The sequence below is a fragment of the Schistocerca serialis genome, chromosome 4 (assembly GCF_023864345.2).
Source record: "Schistocerca serialis cubense isolate TAMUIC-IGC-003099 chromosome 4, iqSchSeri2.2, whole genome shotgun sequence".
NCBI classification, from domain to species: Eukaryota; Metazoa; Arthropoda; class Insecta; order Orthoptera; family Acrididae; genus Schistocerca; species Schistocerca serialis.
The window spans coordinates 233,692,920-233,714,283 of record NC_064641.1 but is presented as its reverse complement, the minus strand read 5'-3'; the positions used below and the strand labels follow the sequence as shown (position 1 = coordinate 233,714,283).

The 21,364-nt window shown below is 44.3% G+C and overlaps 1 protein-coding gene across 1 annotated transcript in view; it reads right to left on the bottom strand.

The window, feature by feature from the left end:
- The window catches only part of LOC126473980 (UDP-glucosyltransferase 2-like), an 82,674-nt gene that overhangs the window by 57,235 nt on the left and 4,075 nt on the right, over positions 1 to 21,364 (bottom strand). The window contains exons 2-3 of the mRNA XM_050101366.1: positions 5,463 to 5,651; positions 2,361 to 2,539 (exon numbers count right to left, since the gene is read on the bottom strand). Of these exons, the coding sequence (XP_049957323.1) occupies positions 2,361 to 2,539; positions 5,463 to 5,651 (368 nt within the window). The remainder of the gene's footprint in view (positions 1 to 2,360; positions 2,540 to 5,462; positions 5,652 to 21,364) is intronic.

Genomic DNA, 21,364 nt, shown 5'->3' with positions numbered 1-21,364 from the left:
GTGTTGGGTTACAACAGCGGCATGTGGGTGAGCTTTATCCTGCTGCATACAACCCTTAAAGGCTGTTCATGAGTGGCTGCACAACAGGTCGAATCACCAGACTGGTGTTCAAATTTCTAGTCAAGGTAGTTGCGATAACCATGAGAGTGTTCCTGCCATCATATGAAATTGCACCCCAGACCATAACTCTAAGTGTAGGTCCAATGTGTCTAACACGCAGACAAATTGGTGGCAGGCCTTCAACTGGCGTTCTTCTAACCAACACAAGATCATCACAGGCACTGGCGCAGAACCAGCTTTCATCAGAAAATGTAACAGGTTTCCACCCTGCCTTCCAGTGAGCTATCCCTTAACACCACTGAAGTCGCAAATGAAAGTGTTCTCGGGATAGAGGAATGCGTGTTTAAGGGAGTCTGGCTGTGAGCTGTTCTTGAAGTAATCAATTTGTAACAGCTCTTTACGTCACTGTGGTGTAAACGGATGCTCAGACTGCTGCTACAGATGCAGTATCTTTTGCCAGAGTCATACACCAGTCGCAATGGTCTTAGTGCCACGTAGCTGTGCAGAGCCCGGTCCTCTTGTGACATAAATTCTCTTGAATCAATGTGAAGTGGTTAAATTCCTGCCGAGTTTTTCTGCAATATCGCAAAAGGAACATCAAGTTTCTCGTACTCCTATTACATGACGTCATTCAAACTCAGTGAGGTGTTTATAATGGCGTCTTTGTCGTCTCAAAGACCTTCTTGACTAACATCAACTCATTAGGTCCGCCTCGAGTGGCGCCACTACCGTCAGTCTTATGCAACTGGCGCGAAATATGAATAGACGTCACCATTCTACATCTACATCCACATCTACATCTTAATGGTTACTCTGCAATTCACACTTAATTGGCTGGCAGAGGATTCATCGACCCATTTTCCTACTACTTCTCTACCAGTCCACTCTAGAATGGCTCGTGGGAAAAAGGAACACCTAAATCTTTCCGTTCGAGCTCTCATTTCTCTTATTTTATTATGATGATCAATTCCTCCTACGTAGGTGGGTGTCGACAAAATATTTTGGCGTTTGGAAGAGAAAATTGGTGATTGATATTTCGTAAACAGATCTCGCTGCAAAGAAAACCGTCCCAACATGCGTATCATATCAGTGACACTCTCACCCCTATTGTGCGATAGCATGCAGCGAGCTGCACTTCTTTGCACTTTTCGATGTCCTCCGTCAATCCTACATGGTAAGGATCCCATACCGCGCAGCAGTATTCCAGCAGAGGACGGACAAGTGTAGAAACAAGCCTACCAACCAACTTTCGGTTATGTCACGCAGCTCCTTCTTGCTGTTACCTTTTCTTTTTTCTTTTCCTGTGAGTGTAGCTGTTGTTATCTAAGAGAATCTACTAAATCTAATTACCACTGAGCAAAATCCGGTGAGCTCATCCACCTCCACTTATGTTTAATACTTGATCAAGTATCTCCGCACATAATTTTGCTACATTAACAACATTTAGTTCTGGAATAACACTTTCCACTTGGTTCTGATTCAAGAAAAGAGAAATTTGTTTCCACTTGTTCTGAAGTAACTTGGACATCGATTGCTCAGTGATGGAGTGAACTTATCTAGCATGCAGCCAAAGCTATAGTTCAGCCTAAAACTTCAGGTTACACTTTCAGCGAGTGAGTTCGGTACGTCAACCTTATTCACTTCAATAACTGCTGATTAAGTTTTGTTTCGTTCGCAGGCGCATGATCTTCCATTGTTCCAGACCCATAATGGTGCGAGCGATCTTCGAGTAAGCGGTGGGTCTGGGGATACTGTCATGAAATTCTTCTATCAGACGAATCTTTCAACCAAATTAGAACGAAATGATTGAAAACAGGTGATAATGATGTGCATATATTTACACTTCAGTGGTTCCCATCAGCTAATATCTTAGGCCCACCCGAGTGATGACTGGGATCCAATTCCAATAACTTCACCAATGGTAAACCTGGATGTTAGATAACAGTGTGAAATATCTTTGACATAATATTCTTACTTGCAAGCCTAAATTGTCGTGCATAGTTTAGACTCATAAAAACCCTTTCACTGATTTCTTCTGAGTTGAAATACTCTACTATGTCAACGCACTTACGTGTTGCAGGGTCCTTTGTTCGATGTGATGAAGAGTGCAGTCAGTGGAGCGTCACAAGACCATGCGTGGTAAAGAGACAATTTGTGTAAACCTAAAGCGCTTTAATTTGTACTATAAGCAACAGAAGAGGTGGTCCAGACCTGTGTTATCCATATTCATTACGAGGTGAGGAAGTTTCTTGTAAACATCTTCTGAGTATAGGATGGGAGATGTTATGAATAGTACTTACTGAAGTTCTTTCAGGCCTGGAATTTTTAGTTGGGCATCACACGCCTTCTTAACATGCTCTTCAATAATGACCATCAGTTCTGATTTGGATGAGAGAGAATTTTTTAAGAAATCGATATCTTCTTTCCACATGTCGTACATGAACGACATGTCTATCTGAGTCATGTTTGGAGGTGGGTCCTAAAACAGGTAACAGAATATATTGCCAATTTCTCCTCTCTAAAAATTGAAACATGTAATGTAAAATAAAGTTTCAGTTTAATGTTTTAAAGCATTTTCTATGGTTATTGGATTGTTTTACCTGTAAATTCAACAATGACTTTACTGGGTGTCTGTTGACATTATTAATTATGCATATTTTTATAGTTTTCAATGAGTGGTAACTATCATTTCCATTAGACATTTCTGCATCATCAGCTTCGTGGATAAGAAAAATTATGAAGATATGAATTCATCAGTTACAATACACAGGAACAGCATATTCACAAAATGTTTCTTTCAGGCTACCGCAGGGCATCCAGTTCCCCTTGAATCTGCTTCATTCCACTTCGTGGTACACCGGTTTCTGTCAGTTTCTATGTGCACAGTTAATCTTGAACTTGAACTGCATAGCTCTAAAACTCGAACGTGATGTTACCAGCCCAACGTAACAACAGTGTACTACCGAACAAGCAAACAAAACAAGCGAAGACACTAGTAAACTCTGTAATGGTGTCCTAAACGCCAGACAAGAAACGTACTGTATATACTAGCACTTGTTGCCAAAACTAGTAACTGATCCAGGGGCACAGTAAACCACAACAGTACGTAATAGTTCAGAGCAAAATCTTCTGAGTCGTTAGGCTATGTCATATTTATCTCGGACATCTTCACTGATCGACGTTTTTGTCTCTCTGCTGGCAACTTCTTTAGGATTACACTGTTTTCCCTATCGCTGAGACGGCGTAAGCTGATTATTGACAGCTGCAGTGGGTTGGGTGAGGAAGTTTCGTGATCCTACCTCAACCAATAACGTTTTTTAAACATCTCTATGGCAAACGACTCTGTGTTGTCGGAGTTACATAGACGGATAATGTTTTTACCAACAGGCGTTAGCTCTTCGTGGTTAAAACAGTGCTACGAGCTGTCTGGGACATTCTTACGGCGTCTCGACTATAGATGGCTAAACGCAGCTCATCCAGGGACACTAGCTGTATCCTGAAGTAGATCCCATCCTAGGGATGGAAACGTCAAGCAATGAAGAAGTTTGATGAGTACTACGACGAAGCCGGACGACTCAGAAGATCGTTGACGACGGGCCATGACAGCCTGCAGACTTATAGGCCCAGTATATACAGAATCAATTCGATATTTAGTCGCCTGTGAAAAGAGCCTGGAGTGTTTAAGATAATTTACAAGGAATATACTTCGTTCTAACAGAGAAACAATGCTGACGTGTCCATAAAAAAAGGAGTTGCAAATCACAGACAACGTATTACGTAATTACCTGACTGTTTGGAAAACAATCACAAACATTCTAAACGTAGCGAAACACTACAATCTGCTCATAGAAGATACGCATTTTCGGATATTGACATATGCTAAACAAAAAACGTGTATGGCAACCCGTATGTGTTACTGAATGATCAGACGTACTATGGCTCCTCACCCCGTATACTGTCAAAATGGTTGGGAGGACCTGATTGACGTCTCCATTCCACCCATAAAATGAATTCAACCATACCTGCGAGAATATGCGAAGAGCCTTGAGTCCCTGCTATGAAAAATGGCTCTGAGCACTATGGGACTCAACAGCTGAGGTCATCAGTCCCCTAGAACTTAGAACTACTTAAACCTAACTAACCTAAGGACATCACACACATCCATGCCCGAGGCAGGATTCGAACCTGCGACCGTAGCGGTCGCGCGGTTCCAGGCTGAAGCGCCTAGAGCCCCTCGGCCACACTGGTCGGCCTGCTATGAAAAGAATAAAGCAAAAAGAAACCCGAGAACTAGGTCGTGTGAGAAATTGTCTTACACTGTAATGACCTTCATGTTTACAAGTCCTGGGTACTGAACACAATTTTGAATGAAATGTAGCTAATGACATAAATCAGTCGTAAGAGACGTTCACCACTCTTTGGAATACTCGCCTCCGCAATAAGTGGGAAAAAACACAGTCAATGAAACTCTTTTCACTTACAGATCTCTCTTCAAATTCTGTTCTGTACCCAGAATTTTTAAAAGAAAAGTTGTTAAAACTGGAACAGATGAATAATTAAGACTGTCTTAAGCTTTTTGAGGATGAAATTACAATTGCAAAATTTATTGCACGTCGTAGGGACGATAAAAATTATGGGAAGTGAAGAGAGTCTAATAATACACGTAATAACCAAACGTCAAGATAGACGCGTTTTCTAAAAAACAGTATTTTCCTCTGTAACTTTCTTTTATAAATTTACAGAATATTAAATATATTGTACTGTTTAGTACGTTTTAAAAATATTTAAAAAGAAGTACTAACACACTTGTGAAGTACTACATAGCAGCTGCCATAAAATGATATTATGGAGCTAAATGAAATAGGCTACACGTTGACTGTAAAAACTGTTGACAGTTGTAGATATAATGAGTGTATCTACAGCGTGAAAATAAGAATTTACTGTAAAGCAATATGCAGAAACTGTGAAGCAGTTACTGGACGCAGGATTTTGCTTAGATTTTTAAACTTTTCATTCTAACAAGAAAAAAATATTGATGATGAAAAGAATTGCTGCAGAATACAGCAACGGTAAAAATTAATAAAAATCAGTTTCAGTGCCAAAAATGTTGAGCGATCATAGCAGCTTCTCTCGTCATTACAGCCAAAGAGTGAAAAAATTCCGCCGTGGTGAACGTTAAGTTGAAGCTGTCGGTATCAAAGTGTCTGAAAAGACTCAGCTAGACGTCCTATCTGAGTTTCCTGATGATACACGGTATCACATTGAGTTTGGTATTCAAAGAATTCGACTCTGCTGTGGGTGTTCCTCACATTGTAGTTTGCAATTGTGGCGTCATAAGCATTGTGGGAAGGCTGTAAGATGGAAGCAACACAATTTTAAACAGTAACACTGTGCATTATTACCTTGATAGGATCGGTGGTGATGATGGTGACTTGATGCCCCCTTTCTGCGAGAGCTCGCATGATTATAAGAAATGGCAGCTGGTGACTGATGGACGGCGTTGGGTTGATACCCAGAATTCTTGCGCATGCACACGAATGAACTAGAAGCAGTAGAAGCAGCAGGCTGACCGTGGCTTCCCGCACGTAGCACTAGATTCAAGAAAAAGTGGAAAAAGAAAATCCGTTCAGTTATACTTCACTTATTAAGTAGCCCAACGTCCATCCTAAATTATAAAATGACACTGTTGTGGCTTTATTGATATCGGGAATGTCCGCAAAATAACATTCGCATTTATATTGACGTCAGATGCTACAAAGCACGCTAGGTGAAACGATTGCTGAAATATTCCTGTCTGTTAAGGGGCTCTGGGAAAGGCTCAAAATCATGAAAAGTTCAATTTTTACTTTTTTGCGTTTTCTGAATCTGCAGACTTATACCTTTTAATAGATATATAATTTATTCAATTCCGAAGACTACAACTATTTTTAGTTTTTTTTTTGAAATGTGTTCTACATGGGCGTGACCCACTGTGGCGCTGTTAAACTGCTGTCAAATGGTGTTATTATTAACGTCCGTGTTCATCAGGTACATTGTAGTGATGTGAGATAAAGTATGTTTTGTGGCTAACCTGTGATGGTTCAATATATATCGCTGGTGTGATTGTCGATTGTTTCATGTTTATTTACTCTGTCGTTATCTCGAAAATATTCGTAATTAATTCTGTTTCTTGAGTCTCTCTTTTGTTGAAGTATAATAATGAGTAAAAGTAAAGTTATTAGAAATCCTCTGAAGGCTTTTAAGAAAAGGAGAAATGTTGGAAAGCCAAAGGTATGTGTTATTACTGTAAACAATAAAGACGATAACCAAGTGAGTGAACCTAACCTCTCAAGTACACCTGCCCATAGCAGTCAAAGCGGGAAAGAAAATACTTCACAGAAGAAGCTTGGTTCAATGAGTGAAAACTATGAATGTTTTATGGGCGAATCGGATGTGAATGAAATATTTGATATGTCGGTTCTCAAAGGAATTTTTTCAAACTGTGTAAGATGTATTCATTGTAGTGAAGTTGGTCTGGAACTCTCCATAATAAAGCACGTAGGACTTGCTATGAAATACAACTGAAATGTGATAAGTGTTCATACATGACCACCTTTTGGAACAGTGTTGCAGTAACTGCAACTGAAGAAAATTGTAGCAAAATCTACGAACACAACATTAGATTTGTTTATTCCTTGCGTTCAGTTGGTAAGGATGCTACTTCAGGTGCAATTTTCTGTGGCATCATGAATCTTCCAAATCCCCCAACCAAGTTTACGACCTATAATAAATTAATAGGGTCTAAAGTAGAAGATGTCTGCATAGAATCTATGAAGAACGCTGTGGAAGAGGCAGTAATGGAAAATAATGGTAACAGAGATTTGACTGCAGCGTTCGATGGTACCTGGGATAAACGGGGACACACATCTCTTCATGGTGTAGTATCTGCCACCAGTATGTATACAGGGAAAGTTTTAGATGTAGCAGTAATATCAAAGTATTGTAGATGTCCACAAAAATATAATGGTACACATGAAAATAATTGCAAAAGTAACTATAGTGGCAGTAGTGGAGGAATGGAAGTGGCTGGTGTTGCCAGTATATTCCAGCGTTCTGAGGCGTGTGATAAAGTGCGATATGTTAGTTACCTTGGTGACGGTGATTCTAAAAGTTTCAAACATGTCGAAGGACTGAAGCCCTATGGTGATGATGTAGTGCAGAAATTTGAGTGTATTGGACACGTACAGAAGCGAATGGGAACAAGACTTCGGCGACTGAAAGCTTCGTACAAAAAACAAAAACTCAGTGATGGTAAAGGGTTGGATGGGAAGGGAAGGTTAACTGACAGTGTAATTGACAAAATACAGAACTATTATGGAATGGCTATTAGGCAAAATACACAAAGTGTCGACGAAATGAAGAAGGCTGTTTGGGCTCTTTTTTTTCATACTTCTTCAACCGATGAAAATCCCCAACATAGCTTGTGTCCCAAGGAAGAAGGCAGTTGGTGTAGATATAACAAAGGATTGCTAACTGGTGAAGTGTACACTCATAAGCATAGTCTGCCTCATGCAATAATGGAGGTGATAAAACCTATTTTCAGAGACTTAGCACCACCTGAACTGTTGAAAAAGTGTATTCACGGAAAAACTCAAAACCCCAATGAAAGTGTAAATAGTGTTATATGGTCGAGAATCCCCAAGACTGTATTTGTTGGAATAGAAACACTTCACTTTGGTGTGTATGATGCTGTTGCGACTTTCAATGATGGCAACATTGTAAGGTGCAAGGTATTTAGAAATATGGGAATAAAGATAGGTTCTAACATGGTACGAGCGATGCTTGCTTTAGACAAGGAACGCCTTCGGGCTGCAGACAGGGCTGTAAAGAGTCTAGAAATACAAGCAAGAGTAAACAGGAGGAGGAACAAGAGGAAGCTGGAGGAGGAGTTTGCAGAGGATGAAGATAATCCATCCTATGGACCTGGAATGCACTAAAACGTTAATCCAATCTTTGTCGCTCGATTCCCAAAACTTTTATTTTCTCATACTAATTACATGTTTTCTAAGGATCTTCCAAACATATTTGTTTCAAACTTTCAGTAAATGTTACGCAGTACCTTCTGCATAATTTAACACAGCCTTTTTCCAAAAAACTGTATAGTTTTGAATATATAAATAAAAAATTGCAAAAAAATGTTGTGAATTTTCATTACAATTGAAAAAAAATCATCTTTAATAACTGAACTAAAATTTTGTAAAATCCCTGTGTTGAGTTGTAGCCCATATTCCAATAAATAATCTGTAAGAAGTTCAACTTCCTACCTCAAATACTTTGTGAGGAAAGATGTAATTTATAAGCGTTATTTTAACATTGAAAGTATAGGGCGTTCCGGAGCCCCTTAACTATCACGAGACAGTCACAGGTAGTGATACGAAAATAGAGCTCCATAAAATTCGTATATTGACCCGTGTTGCTGAGCAAATGTATTCAGTGTCAAGGAAGAGGTTGCGTGGTCATAAGTAGGTCGCAAAACTAACTACCCACTGGCTACAAAAACTTAGCTACAGACCAAAAATTCGAGTAACATCCACACACTGTTTCAGCGTAGAATGAGTTTTCATGAAGTTACCTGGGTTTTCAGTCAGTTCAGAACTGAGTAAAACTTGAAGAGGCAAGCACTTTCAAGACTTGTGGAAAGATGTGTTAATATCAGCGTGAGAAATCCGGACCGTAAGGAATTGTCGTAATAACTTCCGCTAGTAATTCCGAATTGTCTGACCGGTAGGTGACGCTGTTTGGGGACGTGCATTGCCCGAAGCCAAATTACGTCGCTGAGCCACTGATTCTGAGAGGCCCTCCTCAGTTTCAAAACTGTTTGATAATTAATTTAAGGTGTTACTGAATTGTTTAATGGTTTCATATCCTCCAAAAGCACTCGCCTTCGTCGCCAAAGCGCAGTTTCTGTGGTTTGCACGTAAGAGAGTGTTTGAAGTTATCCCTCTCAGTGAATCTCAATGTGTCGTTTCATGGCGAGCCATTGTACGAGAAAATAACTCTTCCACTAGCTCGCGTCCGTAGTGGAATACCACACGTGCACCCCGGTTAACGCTAAATGAGCTAGAACGAATGGGTAGCCAGACTAGATATTGGATTGCCTGCCTACAAACATGCAGACAAATCAAACTCAAAAGCATTAAAAATGGACCTTTCAGGACTATCTGATTAAAAGACTTATACTGACGTAGTTCTAATGCAGGAAACACATGCTCCAACTATGGAAGACCAGCGTAAAAGAGGTAGGGTCCACGGCTACGATCTTATGGGCGCTACGTATCACAGTGTGTATAGTGTTACCACCTACGTAAGGAACAATATCGAGCATGCTCGTCTCATTTCGACAAATACAGAAAATGAGATCCATTTTGTCTCTACACAAGTGGAGGAGACCATTATAAATAATATTTACAAACCACCAAATGTGCTGTGGCCACTGGATGTTCTGCCAATTACTGCTCACCAATTGATTTATGCTGGAGATTTTAATAGTCACCACAGTCACTGGAACTATGCACGTGACAATGAGTGTGGTATTGCGTTCAATGACTGGGATGAAAATTAAAATCTATACCGGGTTTAAAATGCCAAGGATTTGGGAACTTTCAGATCGGCCACTTGGCGAAGAGACTACATTCCGCATCTCTGCTTTGTATCCTGGGACTTCAGAGGGCACCCAGTGCCTATATCCAGAGAAGTAACACGTAATTTCCTACTCAGGCACCACTGGCCGGTAATCCTCGATATGGGGCCCTCTGTCCCAATAGCGAGATCTGTACCGCCACCCAAATGGAATTTCCGTAGGGCTGATTGGAGGAGTTTTACTGACCACCTAGGTAAATATATCTGTTTCATTCCAACAGAACCTAAGAACTACCATAGATTCATCGTGGTGTTCTTACTACTGCTAAGAAGTTTGTCCCTAGTGGATACGGAAAAGAATATATACCAGACTGGAATAAACATTGTGAACAACTTTATGAACAATATAGTGAAACTGGCATCAGCTATATTGCAGACGACCTCTTCCAAAGTCTTGACGCTGCTAGAAGAATACGATGATGAGAGATGATAGAAAATGTAAACTTCACACATTCAAGTAGAAAGGCATGAAGCCATCTAAGTAAACTTGGCGGAGCCTCCAATAAACCTTGGCAGAAACCCGATACTTCAGGTCACCAAATCGCTAACCACATAGTTGAAACATCTAGATCGTCTCATGAGAAACAACATACTTCAAAAATAAAACGAGAACTCACATCTCTAAAAGCTCAATGCCCCAACGAATCCAATTTCTCTTCACCATTTACACTGGCTGAATTGGATAAGATCTTGAAACAAACTAAACGTGGTAAAGTACCTGGTCTGGATAATATAAACCCGGAGTTTCTGATAAACATGGGTAACGGTGGAAGAAATGGCTGGTCCGCTTCTTCTCCAACATCCTAGATATTTTATCACTGCCCAACGAGCTAAAGAGACCCAAAATGTTGGCAATTTTGAAACAGGTAAGCCAGGTGACCGCCCTCAAAGTTTCGGACCATTTTCCCTTTTGAGCTGTTCTTATGAACTCTTGGAGAGAGTCGTCTATAACAGAATTAGCAGCTTCATTCCGTAACATATCCCAGCTGAGCAAGCGGGTTTCAGGCCACAGACAAGTTGCTGCGACCAGGTACTGGCCCTAACAACTTGTATAGAGGCTGATTTTCAAGAAAACGTGAAGATATCTGTCGCGCTCGTAGACCTAACCGCGGCATATGACACAGTCTGGAGAGAATAGATGATACACAAATTACTAAAAACTGTAGCTCTTATCAACACCATGATGAACAGTAGATATTTCCGTGTTTGCTTGGGAGAAAATATGAGCAAGGAGAGGAAATTAAGTAATAGTCTACCACAGGGCTCCCCCAATTATTCAACTCATATCTCCCTAATACCAGGTCAACAAAATTCTGCTCTGCGGACGTTATCACTCTTGCTTGTAGCACGTATTTTAGAAAGTGGTGACGTAAACCTAGTACAAGTAAAACTGAAGTATGTACATTCCATCTGACAAACAAACAAGTTAATGTGGAGCTCAGAGTGAAACTTAACACAAACATTCTTTGCCATAAGAAGCACCTTAAGTACCTTGATGTCACCCTTGACAGCACCCTTTCATTCAGAAAACATCGTGAAAATACTGCTGCAAAGATAGAAAACCGTAACCATAATATTCAAAAATTCTGTGGAATAAAGTGGGGAGCTTCAACAGATACCTTGCGCACATCATCCATTACGGTGGTTTTCTCATTGGCCGGGTAATGTTCCCTGGTGTGGCTAAACAGCTGCCACACAAACTTGATCGACGTTCAGTTGAACCACACTATGCGGTCAATAGTTGGGGCAATCCGACCAACAACGATTTATAGGCTTCCTCTGCTGAGCAGCATCTATCCACCTGCAATCCGCAGAAGCGAGGCCTTGCTTAGGGAATACCGCAAGCTACAGGAGAACCTGGAATTACCCATACAGGAAGACATACCAAGTCTACGACGAAACATACTCCGCTCTGAACCAGACAATCAAATACATTATACATGAATGTCCCTTGCGTTCCTACCAGGGGAGTTGGAGCAACCTCACGCAAGCTGATGATACGGCTCTTATATATATTATGAACTTAGATATTGATATTTAGCATATATATATATATATATATATATATATATAGCATTACTTATGTTATTATATACCAGTATTTTTAAAATTCATGTGAGCCATACGAGGTGCATTCAAGTTCTAAGGCCTCCGATTTTTTTTCTCCGGACTGGAAATAGAAACATGCGCATTGTTTTAAAATGAGGCCGTGTTCATTGTCAATACGTCCCAGAGATTACAGCACCGTACGGCAGATGGAATTTTACCGCTAGCGGCGAGAATGAGAACTGTTTTAAATACTTAAAATGGGGACGTTTTCCTTACTTGAACAGCGTGCAATCATTCGTTTTCTGAATTTGCGTGGTGTGAAACCAATTGAAATTCATCGACAGTTGAAGGAGACATGTGGTGATGGAGTTATAGATGTGTCGAAAGTGCGTTCGTGGGTGCGACAGTTTAATGAAGGCAGAACATCGTGTGACAACAAACCGAAACAACCTCAGGCTCGAGAAAGTGGAGAGAATTGTTTTGGTGGATCACCGAATGACTTTTGAACAGATCGCCTCCAGAGTTGGCATTTCTGTGGGTTCTGTGCACACAAAACTGCATGACGACCTGAAAATGCGAAAAGTGTCATCCAGGTTGGTGCCACGAATGCTGACGGACGACCACATGGCTGCCCGTGTGGCATGTTGCCAAGCAGTGTTGACGCGCAACGACAGCATGAATGGGACTTTCTTTTCGTCGGTTGTGACAATGGATGAGACGTCGATGCCATTTTTCAATCCAGAAACAAAGCGCCAGTCAGCTCAATGGAAGCACACAGATTTACCGCCACCAAAAAAATTTCGGGTAACCGCCAGTGCTGAAAAAATGGTGGTGTCCATGTTCTGGGACAGCGAGGGCGTAATCCTTACCCATTGCGTTCCAAAGGGCACTACGATAACAGGTGCATCATACGAAAATGTTTTGAAGAACAAATTCCTTCCTGCACTGCAACAAAAACGTCCGGGAAGGGCTGCGCGTGTGCTGTTTCACCAAGACAACGCACCCGCACATCGAGCTAACGTTACGCAACAGTTTCTTCGTGATAACAACTTTGAAGTGATTCCTCATGCTCCCTACTCACCTGACCTGGCTCCTAGTGGCTTTTGGCTTTTTCCAACAATGAAAGACAGCCTCCGTGGCCGCACATTCACCAGCCGTGCTGCTATTGCCTCAGCGATTTTCCAGTGGTCAAAACAGACTCCTAAAGAAGCCTTCGCCGCTGCCATGGAATCATGGCGTCAGCGTTGTGAAAAATGTGTACGTCTGCAGGGTGATTACGTCGAGAAGTAACGCTAGTTTCATCGATTTCGGGTGAGTAGTTAATTAGAAAAAATCGGAGGCCGTAGAACTTGAATGCACCTCGTATAAATAAAAATAAAACCCCTCAATACCTCTCAGTTGTAAGGAAAGTCACACTGCAGACATGTAATTTGACAGTCAGTTTCACTCACCATCAGACAAGAACGAAGCAACAATACCATGAAGAACTTGAGTACTTATGCACAGAGAACGTGTGCTTCATAATGTCGAAAATGATACCTGCAGACAGCCACTGTAACCTTTGATCCTGTAGTTGTGCAATTTCTAGAAGGTAAGACCTTTTAATGCATGCCAGAATGGTTTGTTAATTGTCTTTCAGTAAGAGATCAATCAGCTACGTTTCACAATTTTGACTCTTTCGCCATTTCCCCTTTAAACTTTAATAAAAGATTTACTTTTAGATTGGAATGCTATAAAGGCTATAGCTGTACTCACTGCAATTTCGAACGATTCCTAATAGCCAAACTACTGAAGGTTAACCATGAAACATCAGCTTTAGTAAGTTAGGCTTTGACTACACGAAGGTAACGCAGCTAATAAGGAACTACATACATTAAAGCAAACAACTAATTATTTTTTTCAATGAAGCAAGGAAATTAAACAAATACCCAGCATACATCAGTGCTTTACTATGTTGATTATGAATAGTACATTAATTATTTCATAAGGGCCTGTGACTCTAGTGTTTGATGGTATATATTTGTTTGTGTTACACGTGCCCTTCAAGCTTAGTGGGAAGATTCATTTTTTCAGCATATATTGCTGTCAATGAATCAATCATTTTCTCAGCCCTGGTGAAAAGGAAGAGTGCTACGTCCTGCTACAGGCAGCTACCACTCTACATCTATTTACATACTCGGCAAACCACTGTGAAGCACATAGTGGATGGTACACAGCACGGTATCACATTTCATAGTTTCTTCCTGTTCCAGTCGCGAAAGAGCGTGGGAAGATCAACCAATTATTATAGGCTTCTGTGTGCACTGTAATTATCCTTATTTTGCCTTCATGTTCCCTCCGAGTGAGATACGTAGGGATATGAAGAATATTCTTCATCTACTACTTGCTTATCAAATTTTATAACAGTTTTCAAGGCATAATTTACATCTACCTTGAGAAGTCTGTCCATTCGGGTTTTTCAATAACTCCGCTACACTCTCCAGTGAAACAATTAAACCTCTTACCATTCGTGTCACTCTTCCGTGTATACCTCCAACACCTCCTTTCAATCCTGTCTGGTACAGGCTCCACGTATTTTGGCTGTATGCTAAAATGGGCCGCATAAATGGTTTTTAGACAGTCTCCTTTGCAGACGGGATGTATTTTAGTATGAGCCAAAGTCTGACACCTGATCCACGTACTGCTGAGCTTATGTAACCATTCCATTTCATATCCCTACAAATTGTTGCATACAAATATTGCTGTGGGTTAGGTTGCTAGTAATATTGTCTGCATCGTTGTTAATATGCAAAGTGAACAACAAGAATTTCAACACACTTTCCTGCGACACAGCTGAAGTTGCTTCCGAAAATGACTCGCTATAGAAGGTAACATCCTGCCTACTAGGAAATTATCAACCCAGTCACAAACCTAGGCTGATATCACGTACAATCGTGTTTTGGTTAACCCTGTGATGGACATCCCGACTGCAGTGGACAGATGCTAATGACTGCTTCTTTGGCGTTTACCATCAGAACAAAAGTTCGCAGTGCACAGTACCAGTAGGGAGTATCCGATGGAGTGGATTGCATCAACGTTAAAGAAGTGACAATAGAAATTCCACTGCAGTGGACATGTCTACCATAGAGTTAACAACCGATATTGTGGTGCAGAGTCAAATACTTTTCGCAAGTCTAGAAATAGTTTATCTGCTATGTGATTTCCTTGATAAATGGCTTTCAGGATGTTGTGTGAGAAAAGCGGAACTTGGATTCCCCATGACCATGTTTTCACTGTCCATGCTGCATGGCAGACAGGAGGCCATTCTTTCATAAATTCTTTATTATGTTTGAACACGGAATATGTTCCAGAATTCGCCAAGAAATGGACGTCAATGAGGTTGGACTTAAGTTTTGTGGATCATTTATTTTACCCTTCTTGTAGACTGGTGTGACAAGTGCTTTATTCAGTCTCCGGGCATAGTGTTTTGTTCAAGGGATCTACAGTATATTATTAGAATTGTATTAATACCTGCTAACGGGCGTTGATATACGTAAACGGGGATAGGTGAAAATGTCTGCCCCGACTGGGACTCGAACCCGGGATCTCCTGCTTACATGGCAGACGCTCTATGCATCTGAGCCACCGAGAGCACCGAGGTTAGCGCGACTGCACGAACAATCTCGTGCACGCCTCCCGCGAGACCTACATTCTCGCCTTGTTGTCCACATACTACGTTCGTAGTGTCTCACCCCAACACACTCATTACTCGTGGAAGACATCCTTACCAGGTCCTGTAAGAGTTCGGGGAATATGTGTGCATCCGCACAGAAGGAGAAGGTCATGGCTGGTGTTGCCAGAACTATATACTTATATGGATATGGTGTCTGTTCTTTCGGACATGGCAACACCAGCCATGACCTTCTTCTTCTGTGCGGATGCACACATATTCCCCGAACTCTTAAGGGGCTTGGTAAGGATGTCTTCCACGAGTAATGAGTGTGTTGGGGTGGGACACTACGAATGTAGTGTGTGGACATACAATGCGAGAATGTGGGTCTCGCGGCAGGCGTGCGTCTTATAGTCCCTGCCGCCGCGCTAACCTCTGTGCCCTCGGTGGCTCAGATAAGTCCGGCTTTCGCCGCCGTGCAGTGCAGACGTGTTGTTGTCTCCGACTGCGGAGCGCGCGCGCTCGCTGTTGTTTACATTTCATCGGCCGTCACTTACGTGTCGCTTACGTGTACTAGAACCATGGCCAACCGTTTTAGAAAATCAACACTACGATTCAATTTCTGCAACTACTATGCACGACCAAAGGCCTTGGAAGTGGAACTCTTCCTGCACGACGTTGCATAGATCTCAGCTTCCGACATCTTGGCCATCCATTTGTCCATATTAAGCAGTACGGTGTACGTCAAAGTCGTCAATGACGCGATATGTGAAAGAATATTTCGTGACACGAAACATGGATTACGCTTTTGCCACGCGGACGGCAATGTCGGTGCGGTCACTGTCGACCAAGAAGGGTTGGGCATGCGCACCATACGAGTTTTCGAACTCACGTTCGAGCTCTCGGTGGAAGACGTTATCGCGGCTTTCCGCCCCTATGGCACAGTAAATGGCCACACTGCCGAACGCTGGGCTCAATTCCAAACGTACCTCATTCTTAACTGTGTACGACAGGTCACTGTCGATCTCCATCGCCACGTGCCATCTTACCTGCAAATTAGCGGGTGTCGCGCGGTTGTCATATACGACGGCCAACCCCTGTTCCGGGTGTGGCAAAGAAGGCCACCTCAGATCTGAGTGTCTTCAGCGAATAATCACCCAACTGCCAGCCGCTATCGTGGCACCTCCGGCTCCGACGACAGTTTTACCGATCACCTACGCATCGGTGCTCTCTTCTCCTCCCACCGGCCGCCGCCCGTCGGACCATGTACCGGTGACCCTTCCTGCTGCTACGGATACCGCCGGGGTCGACACGTCGTTTTCACAGTCTGACGCTACGCTACTCCTGCGCCACTACCAACAGCGACGAATTCCGATCTCCAACCTCCCGATCATATGGACGCCCCTTCACTTGTCGTTTCCGAGACGCCCTTCCTCCCTGAGCGCCGCGCCTCCCTTCCGTCTTCCGACACAACAGAGGGACGAACCCGCAAACAACGTTCACCTAAGAGGCTCAAGAGGAGGCGCCGTACGGTCTCGGAACGAGACGGTTCACCCCCCCCCCCCCCCCTGATGTCCAGAGGCCGTACGACCCGACGAGGCCTCGGAGAACCTACACGACGATACGAAAGATGAAAACATGACACCGACTGTGGCTGTGTCGATGCCTACTCTACTGGCTCGCCCAGGTTCTCCTGAACCAAAGGACCCCATCGTTGCGACGGCCACCGAGACGTCCTCCACCCCTACGACCGAAGTGAAACGTACGACCATCACAACGACAGCGCCTTCAATGGCGTGGAGTGAGGACATCGATGAAGGCCCGGACCACACGCTGGGGACAGAGTTACCCCAGAGAGAAGCCTCGTTACGCCGCTGGTAACGCTGTCAGGTGGCGTACGGCACGAGTCCCCGTTACTCACCCCTCTTCATCCTCCGCTTGTGGAGTTCCCCTCCAAACCTACCGAGTAGCGACGATCAACACTAACACCATTAGCTCACCCGTGAAACTTCAACTGCTGCGAGAGATGATACGGGCGTCGGACGTCGACATCGCAGTACTACATGAAGTACACTTGGCCACACTTCCAGACGTCGCGGGATATAACACTTATCCTTCTCCTGGTGACCATCTGGGACGCAACGTAGCCGAGAAGGCATTCCAGTGGCCAATATCACATACCTTCTATCCGCCAAAGGCATGGCCGTCACCGTCATGGGGACGCGTATTGTCAACACTCACGCTCCGTCAGGCTCCACCCGCAGACGCGACAGGGCACTCTTCTATTCAGAAGAAATCGCCCCTTTGTTTCTTGAACGCTGCGACCATTACTTGCTTGGGGGTGATTTTAATTGTGTCTTGCACCGTAAGTATCAAATGCCCCTCTACAACACCTGTCAAGAACTGTGTCTTGTCGTCCGAGATCTGATGCTCCACGACACTTGGGAAGTTCGGCACGGCGACGCGCCTGGACATACTTACCTGACTAGTCACTCCGCGAGCCGCCTTGATAGGATTTACGTCTCTCGGGAACTCACCCCTGCAGTCCAAGGTGCAGAACTTTGACCCTTGGCCTTTTCGGACCACTATGCCTACATCTGCAACATTCTCCTCTCCCAGCAAGTGGTCTGGCGTAGTCGTGCACCGTGGAAGCTAAACACCTCCCATCTTCGAAAATGTATGTGAAATCTGATGGGACTTAACTGCTAAGGTCATCAGTCCCTAAGCTTACACACTACTTAACCTAAATTATCCTAAGGACAAACACACACACCCATGCCCAAAGGAGGACTCGAACCTCCACCGGGATCAGCCGCACAGTCCATGACTGCAGCGCCATAGACCGCTCGGCTAATCCCGCGCGGCTTCTCCCATCTTCCCATCTTCATGATGCCGAATGTCTTCAACGTGTTACCGACACATGGGCCACCTGTGAACGTCGCTTGCCTAAATACTGCACGACCTTGACCTGGTGGCTGGAATGTGCCATACCTGCCATTCGACGCACTTTGATTAAATATGGCAAGGAAGTTGCTACGTGGCGCCGGCACACTACCGACTATTTCTACGCCGTTCTCCGCGACCTGGACGCCCAGCCGCCCACCCCCGACACTCAGAGGGAACTCAGCAGGACTAAGGTGCAACATTGACACGCCGTAGACTGCAGAGGGCTATGATGCGAACCCGATGTCAAGATTCGGCGTAACAAGTACATCCCACCATGTGTCATATCACCTCTGATAGGAAACATCGACGACAACGACTCATCACCGAGATCAACACCTATCGCGCCCAGCACGTCACCTGCCAGGCCGAAATCGTCAGTGCCTTTGTAGACCAATGTACCAGGAGGAGACTACCAACAACCACGCTGAGGAGTCTGTGTTACCACACATAACTCGCACCCTCGCCAGCGACGAAGCAGACGAGCTGATGGAGCCAATTACGCATGACGAAGTCCACGATGCTGTCAACAAAGGTGCTCTGAATAAATCACCTGGTGTCGACGGATTGCCGATAGAATTTTATAGCGCTCTCCTCACACTATTGGCGTCACGGTGGACGACGATGTTTCATGAACTGATGACGATGGGGAACGCCGTACCTCCGTCCTTTGTCACGGGAATAACTATACCCATCCACAAACCCACACCAGGTGTGACGATAGCACATTACCATCTCCTGACTCTGCTTAACGCAGACTATAAAATTTTTACACGCTTACTGGCGACGCGATGCCGCAAGGTCCTGCCTAGCATTCTATCCCCGAAACAGACAACTCCGAGTGGTTCAGTTAATATACAAACGGCCACAGGACAATGTCGCGATTTAATTACACTGACAGCGGCGTGCAGACTCCGCGGCGCGGTGGTTGCCATCGATTTTGACAGCGCATTCGACAAGGTGCGGCATCGTTTTCTGTTTTCAGTGATGAACCGCATGGGTTTTCCATCGATGTCATCCGGCACCTGTACGGCACCGCCGAATCGCTGATTCAGGTTAATAGCCGTGTGGCGGGACCAGTGGCGATCCGGCGTTCCGTAAGGCAAGGTTTCCCACTTTCGACCCTACTCTATGCCATAAGCCTGGAGCCACTCATCGGGAGTCTGAGGAGCCACCTTTCTGTTCTCACTTTGCGACAGTACAGTTTTCGATGTCGTGCGTATGCGGACGACTTCCTCCTCATGGTCCGCTCTCGGAGTGAACACAAACGGTACTTGATTTGATATCAACGTACGGAACTGCAGCGGGCAGTAACATGAATGTGGCTAAATCCGCGGCGATGTCCATTGGACGCGGCCCCTCACATGACGACTTAGCACCTTTCCCCTGTATACAAAACCAACGATACCTTGGTATCATTTTCACCTCCACCGTGCGCCACTCCGCTGCAATCAATTTTCGGCGTGCACACCAAACCATCCACACGACGGTGCGAGAAAATCTTCTCCGACGACACGATTACCTCACGTGTCCAATACCTCAATCAACATGTGGCGTCCAGAATGGTCCACATCGCACAGGTCCTCCTGCTGCCATCAACTATTGGACGCAGCCTCCAGGCTGCTTTCGGATACATTGTTACGGCCGGTACACTCTTCAAGGTCCGCTACGTCACGCTCACCCTTCACCCGCGAGCTGGAGGCCTCGGCCTTGTCAATGTGCGACTCTGAGCGGCGTCGTAGTACATGTGGTTCGGGGGCACCTCCCTTACGCGCAGCTCACTGGAAATTCTTGTTCCCGCGACCATAACGTCACCAGTACCAGTCGGACACATGAAGCAACATCTGACGCACATTTCTGATTTCATCGTCGACTTCAGTTATACTCACACACACTTACCAACCACGCGTTCTCTTCGACCTAAAGATTTTTACACCCCGCCGCTTCGTTCCATATCCAGCAACAATATCTAACTCAGACATCCGTCAAATCGGTGCCCCACGGTTTGGATTCATATCCATCAGCCTTTCCTTCCCTCCAACGTCCGGGCAACATGGTACACCGTCGCAAGTGGAAAATTCGCCACAAATCAACGTCTTCACGCCATCGGACTAACGGACTCTCCACTTTGTTCCATTTGCCACCTGTTGGATGACAATGTCAACCAACTGACTTGTGCTGCCACCAGTGACGCCTGGAAACTTGGCCGACAGTTCGTTGCCTGTTACCTCCGCGTTCCACCGGACTCGATTGACCCATGGACTTTTATCAATCTTGAGCGTACTTATTTCCCCGCTACCAAAAATCATGCGATTGTGTGGATCAAGGGATGGATAATCACCTACATGTGTAATGGCGGCGACAAATCACGCCTTGATTTCTTGCAGTACTTACAAACCACCCACAGTGAAGTCGAGCACCGACCGTGATACCGCGCCTTCTTCGCCAATTACCTACCCACGATTTTTACGTCACCCCCCGCTCAGTTAGATGGTGCCACACGCCGAGAGCACTCCTGCCCCCCCCCCCCCCCCCCCCCCCCCGCCGCCCTGCTCACATCTGAGACTCTCAGCGCTACGCGTAGGCGTATGGACACGCGCCTCCTTTTTTTCTATGCACTATACCAGAACACACCGATTTTTACCCCACTCCACTGTTTATTGCTTCACACCTCTTAGCTTACATCAGTATTATTATTCTTTTTTTCCTACACCTTGTTAATAAGAAAAATTGCTCGCCTTCTACGAGTGTAATGTCTCGTGTTATTTCCGCAGGATGGATGGCATTTCTGCTTGTACCAATAAAGATATTTTGTTCATTTACCCTGTACCTGGTAGAAAAATAATAAAATAAAATAGAAAGAAAACAAATCAAAAATGTACTTCAAGGGAGTGATTCAGGGATGGGAGGCATCGCGGCCAGGCCTGGGGTTCCGACCCCCGCCCCACTTGTCTCCACCTGCTCGTACCTGACCACTCTACTCCT